The sequence below is a fragment of the Geotrypetes seraphini genome, chromosome 2 (assembly GCF_902459505.1).
Source record: "Geotrypetes seraphini chromosome 2, aGeoSer1.1, whole genome shotgun sequence".
NCBI lineage: Eukaryota > Metazoa > Chordata > Amphibia > Gymnophiona > Dermophiidae > Geotrypetes > Geotrypetes seraphini.
In genome coordinates, this window is record NC_047085.1 from 391,654,672 (window position 1) to 391,671,273 (window position 16,602).

The 16,602-nt window shown below is 48.3% G+C and overlaps 1 protein-coding gene across 13 annotated transcripts in view; it reads left to right on the forward strand.

The window, feature by feature from the left end:
- HNRNPA2B1 (heterogeneous nuclear ribonucleoprotein A2/B1) overlaps nucleotides 1-16,602 on the forward strand; it is a 206,296-nt gene that overhangs the window by 137,701 nt on the left and 51,993 nt on the right. For 11 of the 13 annotated variants that reach the window (XM_033930799.1, XM_033930801.1, XM_033930797.1 and 8 more), the window contains exons 8-9: nucleotides 2,180-2,296; nucleotides 2,756-2,872. In XM_033930799.1, coding sequence (XP_033786690.1) covers nucleotides 2,180-2,296; nucleotides 2,756-2,872 — 234 coding nt within the window. The remainder of the gene's footprint in view (nucleotides 1-2,179; nucleotides 2,297-2,755; nucleotides 2,873-16,602) is intronic. The other 2 variants (XM_033930805.1, XM_033930804.1) reach the window with 1 other exon arrangement.

The window sequence follows — 16,602 nt, forward strand, 5'->3', positions numbered from 1 at the left end:
ATACATATATATATCCTATATAAGGCTAGCCGCGCATGCGCACGCCTATTTGCGTGCTTCCGTGATCAGTAGGTCTGTGGTCGCAGGAGTGCGCATGCATGTTTATACGTCACCAGCTGCCCATCGCCTCCACAAGCCGGGACCGCAGCTAGCCGCCGATCTCCATTCCTCCAGCAGGGGGGGGGTCTGAGAAGAGAGGGATTGCGGCCGCTGAGCGCCCCCACTGAGGAGCCCAGCAACTTTCCGCTGCCCGGGACCCGAGTTCTTTGCCACCGCCCCCTTCCCTTCCCGCGGGCCCGACTGGTGATTTAAGCAGCGTGTGCAGCAGTCTTCACACGCTGCTTCAGGTCCTTCTACTGCCCTGATTTGCTCTGCCGCGTCTCTGATGATGTCATCAGGGACGTGCCAAACTAAATCAGGGCAGTAGAAGGACCCGAAGCAGCGTGTGAAGACTGCTGCACACGCTGCTTGAATCGCCATGTGTAGTCGGGCCCGCGGGAAGGGAAGGGGGGAGGCAAAGGACTCGGGACCGCGTTTGTAGTCGGGACCGCGGGAAGGGAAAGGGGGGTAGAGGAAACGCTAATGCTGCTGCACAGGGAACTGGTGTGGGGGGAGGGAATGCTGCTTTGGACAGACAGACAGAGGGAGGAAGGGAGACAGAAAGAAAAGAAGAAAGACACAGGGGCAGGTGCACAGGGAACTGGTGTGGGGGGAGGGAAATGGAGGGGGAGGGAATGCTGCTTCGGACAGACAGAGGGAGGAAGGGAGACAGAAAGAAAAGAAAAATTACACAGGGGCAGGGAGATAGATGCACAGAAAGACAGACAGACAAAGGGGGCCAGGGACAGAGACAGACAGAAAGAAAGACAGCGGGAGTCGCGTCAGGAGGGTTGCGGGATGTGGCAGAGGGAACTTTTCCAATGGGTGCAACTGGACGGCTGTCGGGAACCTCTGATCAGGGGCAGAGCAAGGTAAGTGTATCATAGGGATAAGAAGGAGGAGGGGGGGGGGGAGAAAAAGGAAGCTCTCTTGCGCTCTCTCTCGCTCTAGCTCTCTCACTCGCTCTAGCTTTCTCTTTAGCTATCTGTCTCTAGCTCTCTCTCTCTAGCTCGCTCTCTATAGTTCTAGCTCTCTCTCGCTCTTATCTCTGTAGCGCGCGCTCTAGCTCTATCTATCTATATATATATATCTATATCTATATCTATATATAGATATAGATATATATATATAGATAGATAGATAGATAGAAAACTGGAGCTATATATATCTATCTATATCTATATAGATAGATAGATAGATATTTATCTATATAGATAGATATATCTAAATATATATATATATATATTTATTTATCTATCTATATATATCTAGCTCTCTCTTGCTCTAGCTCTCTCTCTAGCTCGCTATCTCTCTATATATATACCGTTGGATTTTACAAGCAGAAACTTAAAATAGTTCTTCCAAGGAATTTTAATTCATACACTGACAGAAACAAACAATGCAGTGAACTATACTACCCAGGAGATGCAGATGCACTATTAAGTCACACCTTCCATCCTTAGTTGTCAGTCTAATTTCAAATGTTTTAGACTCTGTATTAAAGAAACTCAAGTTGTCAGCAAATGCCTTACAAACCTATTTTTTGCATTCAATGATGTCTCAGTTATGATTCAGGGGAGGGGAATGCTGGTTTAATAATTGATCAGTTAGCTTGTTGATTATCATTGTTGCAGGAAGAGTTTTTTTTAATATTTAATTGATGTAGTTTATTCACTGTACTGCATACTGAGCATTTGAAAGGTCAGATATTCCTAGAAGAGCATAGTTTTGTCTTTAAAGCTTTTAATCAGTATTGTTGTTTTTGATGGTTAGCTAGGTTGATCAGTCCATAGTGGGTTATTGATCATAGAGAAGGCAGCACTAAAAGCCGATGAGTACTTGTTGATTACTTACTGTTTGGTAAACTACAGGATTGGTTATAGCTACAGAATTGAAGGTCAGATAGCCCACACTGGACTATGGGGTAGGGTTCCAAGGAAAAAATAAAAGAAAAAATGGTGCACTTGATATACTGTGTCAATGTAGTGACAGCTACTGCAGTAGAGTTCACTTAACTGTATAAATATGTGCCTTTTTTAAATTAGGTAAAAAGTTACCTATTATTTTTAATTGATAATAGGTGGCAGTTTTGGAGGTGGACCTGGCTATGGAGGAGCAAGAGGAGGATTTGGTGGAGGTCCTGGATATGGAAACCAGGGTGGGGGTTACGGAAGTGGTTATGACAACTTTGGCGGAGGTAACTTGTATAGGCGAAGTTCTTAATCTAGCTAGTAAATATCTATTAGGAAGGCTCAGTTTTGGACTTGTGTAAAGTGTTGTGTATATAGCACTGTACAAGTTGGATACAAAACTAAGTCGATAGGGCACAGGAAATTATTTATTCAAGTCGGAGGTATAGTGGAGTGGAGTTCAAGGAGCATACAGTTTTAATGGAAATGGTGACAAGCAACAGTGAAACTTTTTCACCAAGCTGTAACTACTTGATTAAATTTTTTTTAAAAAGGTACTTTGACATCTTTGCTGTGTAAGAAATGTACTATTAGCACCAAATGTTTCTATTTTGTGAGGTCTTCCCCCTGTTTAGTTTACTTTCTACAGTCTTAATTTTAAAATGTTTGCAAATTTGATGCCATATAGTGGACATATTGCCATTTCTGGGGCAGCTAACTTAGTTCTGTTCATTTCTGTAAAATAGGTAACTATGGAGGTGGGAACTTCAGTGATTTTGGTAACTACAACCAGCAGGCATCAAACTATGGCCCAATGAAAGGTGGCTTTGGTGGCAGCAGGAACATGGGAGGACCATATGGAGGTATTTAGCTTGAATGTTTAAAAATGGCTCTTTAGCTTGAGGGACAGTTAGCCCTAGCGCTCCAGCAAGAATTTTTATGACCTGTTTTAAATTACCTCATGGCACGTCAATGACATTCTTAGCTGAACTTAAAGCAGCAGTGCAAGCTGTCTTCTCAGAGGACAAGCAGGTTTTCCATTCTCCCAGCTGGTGATGTCAAATGACAATGCCTAGCATGGAGCTTTCTAGTATAAATGTATATAGAAGAATCTAGCAGTTCCTTTATGTACAGGTGCCTTCCCGTCCAATGCGCAAACACAGGTCCCATCAGTATTTGGTTTTTCCATGGAGCAGAGAGGACATGTTCGGATGTTCTCATCTCAGTTTTCCTCATGCGAACTTGTGCCTTCCTATATAGGATTTTGTTTTTAAATTTCCTTCATATTTTATATTAAAGTTAATTTTCTTTCTGTTTCATCAAATTGGGTCTTGCAGCAGTGATGAAGTTTTAAGCACCTCCCACATTGCCAGTGCCCCCTTTTTGTACAATCCCACTTTATTCCAGGACCCATGGGTTATTTCCATCTACCACCCCCTTTTTTAGCGCTTCTCCAGACTGGCACAGTTCATTGATGGGTAATAGCTCACCATGACCAGCAGGTGGAGATTGAGACAAACTTTTGGCTGTAGTACAAGTGGCTGTGCAGTTCCCCAATAAAAACCAGTCTCCAGCAGGTATGGTAAGTGTGCCCTTGGTTAGTGTAGAGCTGTTGGAAGTTGTGCAGTGACTTTCTTATCCTCGTCTGGTGCCAGACAGAGCTTAGAGGGGCACTTTCAGGGGTCCGTCAAATCTCGGGAGTGCCGCACTCGACATGGTCGAGTCCCTCCCTCTCCCCCCATTTCCTTCACCTCCTCAAAATATTTTTAGAGGTGCCTCAGCTATAAGCCACCGATACCGGCAAGGTATATGGCTCAGAGAGCCAGTGGAGTCTGTTCTGGGGGAAAAAATCCTGAGGTAGTGCCAATTTGAAGGGACCCTTCAATTGACTGTTGAGTTTTTATTGTTAACTGGCACTTTTCTTTCAACTAGGTCGCGTATTGCACAAGGAGCACAGAGAGAAAGTGCTCATTGTGCTCCAGATACAAGGTTGATACAGCCGACCTGTGCTTGCGGTGTGTCGGCCGCCATGATGAGGAATCCTTGTCGGCTTTAGGTGCCGGTGTCCAGAAATCCCCTTTGCGAGTGCCTCACACACCGGCAGCAGACAGTGGAGAAGCCTGGGTTTTGCTCGCTGCCCACACAGGGATTCCCTCACCTGCCGACAGTCAGGGAAATAAGATTTCCCTTACCACCGATGCAGCTGTGGACTCCCTTACAGCTGCTGCCTGCTTTAGTGGCTGGGACGATTCAGGCTTCTTAGCCGCTACAGGCCTCAGGGGAGTTTTTATGGCAGGTTTTGTGCCAATTTTGTCAGGAAGCTCCTCCATTTTGTCTTCAGCCTCGGGTGACCTTCCCCTGTATTGGAGAGACAGGGACAAGTTTCTACTGGGTCTACTGCTTTGGCAGCGAGTCCCATTGGGTCGCAATGGGGTTTTTCCTCTGATTTTGTTTTAGCCTTGTGCAAGACTTATCTTCAGGTGGACGGGGGTCCTGCTTCTGTCTCGGGGGGGAGGGGGGTTCCCTTCACATCCACCCCTGTTTGACATCCCCCCCACCCTCAGCGCCAGTTTTGACCCCATGCCCTCTTGCGTCCTAGGGTCTCTTGGGACAATATTTTGTATGGGGAGCAGTTTTCACTTGATGAGGACCTGGACCCCTTGGTGGACCACCAGGGTCCTCTTGGGGGGACGGATGCCACTGGCGGAGGTTTTTTGGTTTCACCAGCTGGCGAGGATGCATCTGTGGTGCACATTTTTCAACAGGAAGAGTTCCAGGACCTTATTTTTCAGGTTTCCTCTGTGTTGTGCTTCGAGGAGGACATGAAAGGAGTCCCCGTGTGTGGTAGATCCCCTGTTTCGGGGGATCTGCTCAGCCTCTCACTCTTTTCCTTTGCATCAGGATATTGTGCTGGTGCAGTGGAAGATGCTGGAGTCGCCCTTTCGTTTTGCGTGATCTATGGCTAGCCTGCATCCCAGAGGGGGATAGGGATACTTTGAAGTTGTCGGTTGTGGACGCAGTGGGTTTGGCCATCGCGAAGCTGCATACGGTGCCAGTAGAGGGCGGCTGGGCTTTGAGGGACTCTGAAGAGGGCAGGTTGGAGTCTCTTCTTAAGCAAAGTTTTGATATCACTGCCCTAGCGGTCCAGACGGCGATCTGGTGGCTAGGGCTTGTTTTTGGTGGACCGAGCATGTCCTAGACCGGAAGTCTAATGACTGGTCTTTGGTGGAACAGGAAGGAGCTAAGATTGAGTTGAGTGCTTCCTATCTCTTGGATGCCATGTATGATCTGTTGCAGGTGTTGGCCAAGTCCATGATTCTTGGGGTGGCTGCTCGTCGTACCCTGTGGCTCTGGGCTTGGTCAGCATATGCGGCATCTAAGGCTAAGCTTACAAAATTTCCCTTTTGGGGTGGCCTTTCTTATTTGGCCAGGATCTGAACACGTTGGTTCAGACCTTGATGGACTCTTAAGTTGACCCAGCTTCCTGAAGAGTGTGCTTGCCTGCCTGCTCGGGGGCATTTGCATGATTTTCACAGATACTGCCCTGGTCGAATGGCAGCTTCCTTTCCTGCCTCCTTGTCTCTCCTGGGCTGTTTTTCATCGAATGTAGTCCTGTTTTTCATCGAATGTGATCCCTCTGCCAGTCCCTCCACCATTAGCTGCCTGTGGGTGCTCAGCTGCAGGAGTTTTACCTGGAGTGGGCCAAGATCACAACAGATCAAATAGGTCCTGAAGGTGATTCGTAACGGTTATGCTCTGGAGTTTTCCAGACCCTTGCCAGATAGCTTGCTTGCTGCTTGTCAGGTGGCATGGAAGAAGTGGGCCTTTCATCAAACACTTCAAAGGTTACACCAGCTGGTAATCCATTTACTTCATGGTGCCCAAAAAGAGGGGACCTTTCTGCCCATCTTGGATCTGAAGGGAGTCAACAGGGCTCTCCGAGTTCCATCTTTTCGCATGGAAACCCTGAGATTTGTCATTCTGGTGGTGAAGCTGGGGGAATTCCTGACCACCTCTTGATCTGATGGAGGCCTACTTGCATGTTCCAATTTGAGCCTCTCATCAGCGGTTCCTTCACTTTGCGATCTTGGGACAGCACTATCGGTTTTGTGCACTTCTTTTTGGTCTGGCCATGGCTTCGTGGACCTTCACCAAGATTATGGTAGTCATGGCATTGGCCTTGCACAAGAAGGGCATTAGGGTTCACCCCTATCTGGACAACAGGTTGATTCAAGAAAAGTCCTTTGAGGAGATTTCTTGAGTTATGGCTCAGATTGTGGAGTTCCTACAGTCGCTGGGATGGGTAGCCATGTCCAAGAGCCGGTTGGCTCCGTCTCAGCGCCTGGAATACCTTGTGGTTCTCCAACACCAGCTTGGGGAAGGTCTTCCTGCCATAGGCCCGAGTTGTCCATTTGCAGTCTCAGATTTGACTTCTGATTGCTTCCCAGTGTCCTCTAGTGCAGGACTTTCTCCAGGTCTTAGGGTCGATGGTGGATTCCCTGGACGTGGTTCATTTGGTCCAGGCTCACATGTGGCCGCCTCAGTGTGCTCTGCATCAGCAGTGATCACCCCAGTTGCATGATTTGGACTTCCCGTTCCTCTTCGGGGGTTGGTTCGTCGCAGTCTCCATTGGTGGCTCCATTCTTCCAATCTTCCTACAACTCCTGCCCCGTGCAGATCACTCATCTGAAATGGCTGCCATGAGTTCCCGTTGTCGTCTCAAGTGACGACAACGGGAACTCACAGCAGCCATTTTGGATGAATTATCTACACTGGGCAGGAGTTGTAGGAAGATCGCTCCTGCCCCAAAAGACCGCTAGACCACCAGGTAAGATGCCAGGAGGGAGGTGGGGGTGATTCCAGTTTTAAGAAATTGTGAATAATTGAAATCGCGAGTCCTAAAACCGCAAATCGGGAGGGGGAAAGTGTGCAGCCAAAGGTTTGTCTCTGTCTCTACCTGCTGGTCACGGTGAGCTATTAACCATCAGTGAACTGTGCCAGTCTGGAGAGTCTAAAAAGAAAATTAGCATGTAAGAACCTAATTTCTCCTTCTTCTTCTGCTCTTGTTTTATTTCATGTAATTTCAGTCTTTACATTCATTGGTTTTTCTTTTTTTCTGTGGCTTCAATGCCATGAGACCCCAAACACAGGTTCTGTGGGGCCGGAGTGCAGCTTTTAAGGGAAAACCTTGTGTGGACCTATGGAGCCAGTCTGCTGTGTGCCACTTCAGAGCTCAGGGTCCGTTCCCCTCTGAGCAGCTTCCCTTCTGAATTTTTCAGAGGCTTAAGTGCAGGCTGAAGGCACCCTGAGTAAGATCCCTCAGGATATTGGATGCCGGTTGCATATGACCTGCCCCCATCACAGTTCGAGTTTCTGTAGTGGTGGATGTCTCGGTTGAGGACAGTCCAACTGGCAGCCTGAAGATTCAAGAATTGAAGTAATTTGGAGAAGTTTCTGAGGCAGAAAATCCTTTCCATTCACTTAAGCTGCAGGGAAAAGCTGACAGGTAGACACTGCACAGAACTGCGACTACAATCCGATTATTTCCTATGGGAAAATCAGGGGAGGGGATCTGAAATAATGTCACGATGATATATTTTTCCCTGTCCCCATGGGAATTCAATTTCCTGTCCTGGCAAGTTCTTTTACTATTCTTGCCCAATTCCTTCAAGCTTTGTCCTCTTCTGTACAAGCCTCAAACGCTTTAAACTTTAAGTGTTCGAGGTTTATACGGTTGAGGCTGAGCTTACAGGAATGGGACAGGGACAACATCAAAACCTTGTGGGGATGGGATGGGGAAATCAAGTTCCTCAGGGACAGAGAAACTGGTCCCTGAAGGAGATTTGGGCTCAGGCAGATGCTCGTTATACTTCATCATGCACATCATACTGCTCATCTCTACAAAATGGGAGACCAGGTACATCCCTGTCTGGGTCATGAGAGCTCGGTTCAAGCCAGAGTGTGGATGGTTGTGGCTCTTCTGCAAAGGCTGGGCTGGATTGTCAAGTTTGAGATAAGCCAGCTAGAACCAATTTTGAGCTTGGAATAACTGGTTATTCAGTTCGAAATGGCCCAAGGCTGCACTTTTTTCATGAGCCATGCAAACAGAAGCACTAATAACAAATCTTGAATCTTATCTCTTTTGACCTTCATAACCAGGCACTACCTTCAGGTGTTGGGCTCCATGGCAGCCTCCCTGGAGGTTGTTCCCTGGCCCAGAGCTCGAATGCAGCCATTACAGGTGACTCTCCTGTCCCAGTGGTCTCCTCAGTGTTATTCACTTCACTTTTAAAAGGACAGTATGCTCATTGTGTTCCCACCATGAGGTCATTGCGGCCGGCCTGTGTTAGTGGTGTGCCAGGCACCATAAAGGGGAATCCTTGTCGGTTTTGGATGCTGGTGAGCACGGGTCCCCTTCGTGAGTGCTTCGCGCGTCTGCAACAGGCAGGGAAAAGCCCGGGCTTTGGGGCAGGAAACGGTTTGCGTTTTGTTTTTAATGGACACATGTGTAGGTTACCCATGCAAAGTATCTGTCCCCATTTTTTTTTTAAATTGTGCTGGCCCCCTTCCCAATCACAGCCATAAGGTGCTCACACACACACACCAACGATGACAGCTGCCCCTGCGACAGCAACACACCCAGAGAGTCACTGGGAAGGGCCTAAGGTACTGGATGCCTTAAGTCCCTCCTGTGGGAGGGGCCTTAGGTATCTGGGCCACCTTCCCGGAGCATCTTATCTCTGTGCCCTTTATGAGGGAGATTCATGTTTGGTAACGGTCTGAACGATCTTATAGTTAGTGTGTAAGACCGTAAACCAGGGGTGCCCACACTTTTTGGGCTTGCGAGCTACTTTTAAAATGACCAAGTCAAAATGATCTACCAACAATAAAATTTTTAAAAAACACAAAGCACACTGTACGCATAGAAAATGTTAATTATCATTCCTATTCCAGGGTTTTTCAAAGAGGTCAAAGCAGATGACTCTATGCACTATCACCTCAGTAACAACCATACAAAAATAGACAAATATACTCCCCTCCCTTTTTACTAAACCACGATAGCAGTTTTTAGCGCAGGGAGCTGCGCTGAATGCCCAGCGCTGCTCTCGACGCTCATAGAAACATAGAAAGATGACGGCAGATAAGGGCTACAGCCCATCAAGTCTGCCCATACCATTGACCCCCTTTTAAGTCTACTGGCCCCCTTAACTCTACTGACCTGCTCTATTAAGTCTCCCTGGGCTAAAAAACTCTATTGTGGTTTAGTAAAAGGAGACCTTAGTGTAAAATATAGACAGCAGATATAAATTCAGACACATTTTGATCACTAAATTTAAAATAAAATCATTTTTCCTACCTTGTCTGGTGATTTCATGAGTCTCTGGTTGCACTTTCTTCTTCTGACTGTGCATCCAATCTTTCTTCCCTTCTTTTAGCCTGTATGCTTCCTCTCCTCCAGACCTCATTCCCTCCCCCAACTTTTCCTTCCTCTCTCCCTGCCCTTTCTTTCTCTCTGCCTCCCTTTCTTTTTTTTCTGTTTCTCTTCTTTCCTTCTGTCTCCCTGCCTGCCCTTTTTCTTTCTTTCTCCCTGCCCTCCCCCAAGCCACTGCCACTGCCATCGGGGACCAGGACCCAAACTGCCATCGGGGACCAAGACCCAAACCGCCACCAATAACAGGCCCGAAAGTCGACGCCGCCCCAAGCTCTCCCTGCTTCAGCCGACCAGCATCGTGATCGACCTATTGGGGGAAATGCTGCCGGGTCCTGCCTTCACGGAAACAGAAAGTAGGCAGGACCCGGCAGCAAGAAGAGGAAATGCTTCATTAACCTGTCTCCCGTCTTAGCCCGTAGCAAACACTTGCTTCATGGCTCTCAACATGTGCATGCCGGCTTCCCTTCTCCCCCCTCCCCCTCCCCCCGGACATAACTTCTGGTTTCGGAGGGAAGAGAAGAGAAGCCGGCACGCACACGTTAGAGCCCGGAGCATAAGTTCGCTACGGGCTGAAATCTCCAAGCCGTTTTTTTTTTTTTTTTTTTTTTTTTTAATTTTCAGCAGCGGCGGCAGCAGCAGAAGATGACAGCTGGGCCCTAGGGAGAATACAGAAGAAGGCTGATTGGCCCAGTAGATCAGGACGGGAACACGAGTCTAGTGATCGACTCACGTTGCCTTCCTGAGCTACCGGTCAATCGCAATCGACGTATTGGGCACCCTTGCCGTAAACCTAAGTTCTTGCCAGACTGTAGGCCCCCAGTCCTCTAGGGCAGTGGTTCCCAACCCTGTCCTGGAGGAACACCAGGCCAATTGGGTTTTCAGGCTAGCCCTAATGAATATGCATGAAGCAAATTTGCATGCCTATCAGTTCCATCATATGCAAATCTCTCTCATGCATATTCATTAGGGCTAGCCTGAAAACCCGATTGGCCTGGTGTTCCTCCAGGACAGGGTTGGGAATCACTGATCTAGGGAACCAGGGCATTCTAATTTTCATTCCTCCAGGTTTATATCATCAATATTCTGGAAGTCCCTCTGGTCGGAGATCTTATCAGACTCCAGTTTGGTGGAGCTAGGCGTCTGCAATATTCATGAGTCCGCCCTACTTCTACCCCAAAAAAGCAGTTATGACGCCGGGCCCTCACCCAACCCTCTGCAGATTAGAGGGAGGTTCTTGGCATTCCTGGTGGAATAAATGGACATCGCCACAGATAATTGGGTGCTAGACATTATCCCAGGACAAGCAGGCAGGTATTCTCACTAATGGGTGACGTGATCCAATGGAGCCCCGATGCGGACGCTTCACAAGCAGTCTTGCTTGAAGAAAAACTCGAAGTTTCGAGTCGCCTGCACCGCGCATGCGCGAGTGCCTTCCCGCCCAGACCAGGGCGCGTCTCCTCAGTTCTTACTTTTCCGCGGAGCCAAGAAGTCCGTCTTCGACTCTCTGCGCAGTTTTCTTCACTTGTGCCTTCTAAGTCTGTGGTTTTGGTTTTATTTGATCTTAATCGCTGATTTTCATCGTGTTTTATTGTTTTAGCTCATCCTGTGGTTTCCAGATTCATGAAAGGACTTTTCCATGTCAATCCTCTCCTCAAACTGTCTCCAGTGGTTTGGGACCTCAATGTTGTTCTCTCACAGCTTATGAAACCTCCATTTGAACCTCTTCACAAGGCTCACCTGAAGTATCTCACTTGGAAAGTGGTGTTTCTCATTGGCCTCACTTCTGCTCGACGAGTCAGTGAGCTCCAAGCCTTGGTCGTGGACCCACCTTTCACAGTCTTCCATCATGATAAAGTGGTTCTCCACACCCATCTCCCGAAAGTTGTCTCGGAATTTCATCTTAACCAATCCATCGTTCTGCCAGTGTTCTTTCCGAAGCCACACTCTCACTCTGGAGAATCTGCTCTTCATACTCTGGACTGTAAGCGTGCTTTGGCTTTCTACCTAGAACGCACCAAACCTCACAGAACTGCTCCTCAACTTTTCATCCCCTTTGATCCGAACAAGTTGGGATGCCCCGTTACCAAGCACACCATCTCCAACTGGATGGCGGCTTGCATCTCATTCTGCTATGCCCAGGCTGGATTGCCCCTTGACAAAAAAAAATCACATCTCATAAGGTCAGAGCTATGGCAGCTTCTGTAGCTTTCCTCAGATCGACACCGATTGAGGAGATTTGTAAGGCTGCCACTTGTTCCTCGGTTCATACCTTCACTTCTCACTATTGCCTGGATACTTTCTCCAGACGGGATGGACAGTTTGGCCAAACAATATTAAAAAATTTATTCTCCTACGTTGCCAACTCTCCCACCATCCCACTATGGTTAGCTTGGAGGTCACCCATTAGTGAGAATACCTGCCTGCTTGTCCTGGGATAAAGCAATGTTACTTACCGTAACAGTTGTTATCCAGGGACAGCAGGCAGCTATTCTCACGTCCCACCCACCTCCCCTAGGTTGGCTTCTCTGCTAGCTATCTGAACTGAGGAGATGCGCCCTGGTCTGGGCGGGAAGGCACTCGAGCATGCGCGGTGCGGGCAACTCGAAACTTCGAGTTTTTCTTCAAGCAAGACTGCTTGTGAAGCATCCGCATCAGGGCTCCATTGGATCATGTCACCCATTAGTGGGAATAGCTGCCTTCTGTCCCTGGATAACAACTGTTACAGTAAGTAACATTGCTTTCTGTGAGACGGGTATAAACATGACCTAGTGGCCAAGGTTTATAAAATGAGTGGTGTGGAAAGGGTAGATGTGAATCGCTTGTTCACTCCTTCCAAAAATATTAGGATTTGGGGACATGTGATGAAGCTACTAAGTAGTAGATTTAAAACAAACCAGAGAAAATTTATTCACACTTGTTTAATCATTGGTTGCCAGAGAATGTGGTGAAATCAGCTTAGCAGGGTTTAAAAAAGGTTTAGATAATTTCCTAAATGAAGTCTATAGGCCATTATTGAGATGGCTTGGGGAAATCCACTGCTTATTCCTGCTTAATCGACAAGGAGGTACCTGGAGCGTGTCTCTGTGGCAGAGGGCTCAAATGCTTTTCCACTGGGCACAAAGGCATCTGGCTCTTTCAGTGGCGCATGTAGTAGATTATCTCAGCCGCCAAACTCTGGATCTAGGGAAATGTTTTCTGCCTCAGAGAACCTTCCAATGCACTGTAGAGAGATGGGGGCGCCTGATGTTCGATCTGATGACGTCGGTAGTCAACATGAAGGTGGTTCATTTCTTCAGCCGCCATCGCAAACAGAAGTAAAAGATTGGATGCCATAGTGTAGCCTTGGCCCCAAGAGGAATTTCTGTCTTCTCTCATGGCCCATGAATGGCTGCCTTCTGCAGAAAGTCAAGACACAACATCTGAATTGAGTGGGCTTTCACCTGAGAGCCAGGAGGTGAGGAGACATTTCCACATGGTGCATGGTTGTCGTGCAGGGAGACCCTACCTCCCTTTTGTTGATCGGTCGCTCTACACTGAACCGGATCTCAGCGGTGCTTCTGGTCATTTCTCCATGACGGATGCCATGGTGGATGGATGGTTCGGGGCTGGTCTGTTCTCGTCCGCTCCCGGGGCCATCAGCGGACCAGCCATGAAGCGCTTCACCCTGGTCACGTGAGATCGAGCTTCCATTTCTGCAGTCTATGACATCAACGGTTGGCACAGAAGATTTGAGTGGTATATACCTGTGTGTTCAGTAATGAGGCAATCTGAAAAGATTTCGGAGTTACTAAGAAAAAGCAAAGATTCTCATCTTATTAAGGAGGTGCAATTCCAGAAGGATTCTTCATTTTTAAAATGCAATAGTAGGAAAGGAAGAGGACGTATTTTGCTCTGTATTGCTCACATTATATGTATAGTTTTATAAGCTAAGATGGTTTAACATGTAGACGTCATTTAGATTTATAATATAAGTTTGCAGATATAAATTTGCTGCTTAGGTAATTAAATGGTGATAATTATAATTGTATTGAAATTCATAAAGAAAATATTAAAAAGATAGTTTAATGTTTGTTTGTTTTTTATTTATTTATTGAAATTTTACATAATTCACAAGAATATTCCTCTTGTACAAGTAAAGCAGAAAAGAAATAAATTAAATAAACTCACAATTACTGCTATCAGGAAAAATTCATTCTTTCTTGGACCACTAACTCAGGAGGGAGAGGAGATGAATATATTGAAGAGATTACAAGCATAAGTAATAACTATGTTCTTGAAAGGCTTAACAGTCTTTAGCCCCCTCTTTTCTTCCTACTCTTAAACATTCCGGGTAGCAAGATTCTTTAAATCTAAAAAGGTGCGTAACTGTTCTGGTGCATAGTAGACATATTTAACACCTTGATATTTAATTAAACATTTACATGGATATGCTAATAAGAATGTTGCTCCAAGGGTCAAAGTCTCTACTCTCATTGCTAAGAATAATTTTCTTCGCTCCTGCGTTGTTCTCGTGACGTCTGGAAAAATCCATACTTTCTTTCCAAGAAACATTTGTTGAGGATTTCGGAAATATGAACATTATCCCAGGACAAGCAGGCAGGTATCCTCACTAGTGGGTGACGTCATCCAACGGAGCCCTGATGCGGACATCTCACAAGCATACTTGCTTGTAGAAACTTTTAGAAGTTTCGAGTTGCCCACACCGCGCATGCGCGAGTGCCTTCCCGCCCGATGCACCGGGCGTGTCTCCTCAGTTCTTTCTCTTCCGCGGAGCTGAGAAGTTTGCCTTTGAACTCTCTGCGCGAAGTTCCCTTTTTGTGCCTTCTGTGCCCACGGGTTTGGGTTCTTTTGCTCATTCCTGTTGGTTCAAGTTGCGTTTTGTTGTTTTTGCAAAAAAAAAAAAAAAAAAAAAAAAATTTTTTTTTTGGTTCGTACGTTCGACCGGGCAGGTTGCGCCGCCGCGGCCCCACGGCTTCAACCTTGCGGCGGAGCTTTTTCGGCCTGTTACCGGTTTTAAAAAGTGTGTCAAGTGCCAGCGCGCGATTTCGTTGACGGACCCGCATCAACACTGTCTTCAGTGTCTTGGGCCTCAACATCTTCCGAAATCGTGCCGGCCTTGCTCCACACTCACAGCACGTGCATTTAAACGTCGCTGTATTTTGTGGGAGTCGCTGTTCGGCAATGAGGTGTCCCCGGTACGGCCCTCTTCCCAGGGCGCCACGCCTTCAACTTCCGATTCCACAACTTCGGCCTCGATTCTGCTCAAGCCTGCCTTGTTCGCTCCGGCTTCCACCTCAACGCAGGCTGCGGTGCCTTCTGATGTCTCTTCAGGTCAGATAGCACAGCCCCCCTATCCCTCCAGTGGTGCTTAAGGTGCCCAAGGCCTCCAAATCCAATCCCCCTGGCGGCCGGCTGACCGATGTCCGTGCAGGAGGTCCCATTTCTGATGTGGATCCCTCTTTGCCGGCGTCGTTTCATACCTTGATGGAGCAGAGGTTTGTCGAGCTCTTGACCAAACATGGGCCAACGCTTCTCTCCAATATTCAGCCTGGGCACGCGGAAGCCTCCCGTGAGGTCAAGCCGCCTCCGGTGCCTCCTCAGCGCACACTCTCATTGCTGGGAGCAGAGTCTCGGCGAGTGTCTGGTCTGGCTTCAGGGCATGTCTCGCAGGGAGCAGAGTCTTTGCCCATGCCACCCTTGGAGCCGATACCTTCATTCCATGGCTTGCCTGGTCCGGACCATTCCTCGGCGATGCCGGGCCTCGAACCTTGGGGAGCGCCTCGGGGGACCTCGTCTCAGCCGTTGCTGCTTCAATCCATGGCCTCCAGTCCCATCTACTCGGTGGCTGCCTCGTCTGGGCGTCGCTCGAGGCCAGCTTCTCGACACAGCTCCGGTCATCGATCGAGGCATTCATCGGGGCACGCCTCGCCTCGTCGGAAGCAACCTTTCCGGGAGTTTTCTCCGGAATACTCACCCCCTCCTCCCATGCCAGAACTTGAAGACTGCAGGGGCTCGTTCTTTCCGTGCTGGTCCTCGACATCGGCGGACCAGGCCGCCTCGTGGCCCGGCTCTGGCGGACCAGTTGTCCTTCTTGTCTTTCCTGAGGCAGATGGCGGTGGATCTGGTATCACCCTGGATTCCGGTTCCAAGTTCTCGAAGGAGTACCTCGAGACGATGCATCTTCCTCAACCTCCTGCTGAGTCTCTGTGCCTGCCTCTGCACAAGCTTCTGGATCAGACTTTCATGCGGTGCTTCAAGACCCCTTACTCCATCCCGGCGGTTCCGGGGAAGTTGGATGCTCGCTACCGCACGGTGCACCATAAGGGCTTCGATGGGGCACAGCTTTCGCACCAGTCTCTATTGGTGGAATCCTCTCTGAAGCGGTCTCACCCCTCCCAGGTCTATGCTTCCACCCCTCCTGGCCGGGAGGACAAAACCATGGACCGTTTTGGCAGGCGCATCTTCCAGAACTCGATGATGGCTTCTCGAGTCCTCAATTACAGCTTTCATTTTGCCACCTACTTCGAGTTTTTCCTCTCCATCCTGCAAAGGTTTTTGCCTTATCTGGACTCTCAGGCTCGCTTCGAGTACTCCGAGGTACTGGCATCGTTGTCCCAGCTACGACTGCAGATGATGCAGTCGTCTTACGACGCTTTCAAGCTCTCGGCCAGGGCAGCAGCCTGTTCAGTGGCCATGAGGCGCTTGGCATGGCATCGCACCATCAATATGGACCCGAACCTCCAGGACAGACTGGCGAACGTTTCCTGTGCGGGGGCGGACCTGTTCAACGAGTCCATCGAGGCGGCTACGGAGAAGTTATCCAAACATGAAAAGTCTTTTCAGTCTATCCTCCGCCAGAAGCCCAAGCCTGCCATCTCTCGTCCGGCTCGTCCTCCCATGATTTATCAGCGGCGCTACCCGCCGAAGCAGGCCCCCACCATCCACTCACCTGTGAAGAAGCAGCACCAGCAGAAGCCCCAACAAAAGCCTCAACCTTCTGCTGTTCCTAAGGCTCCCCAGCCTTTTTGACTGTCTCGTAGGGAGCATAACTTCCATCGTTCTGCCCTCCCCGCTTTTTCCCATCGGAGGTCGTCTCCATCATTTTTACCATCGATGGACGACTATTACCACCGACCTCTGGGTCCTTTCCATCGTAAGAGA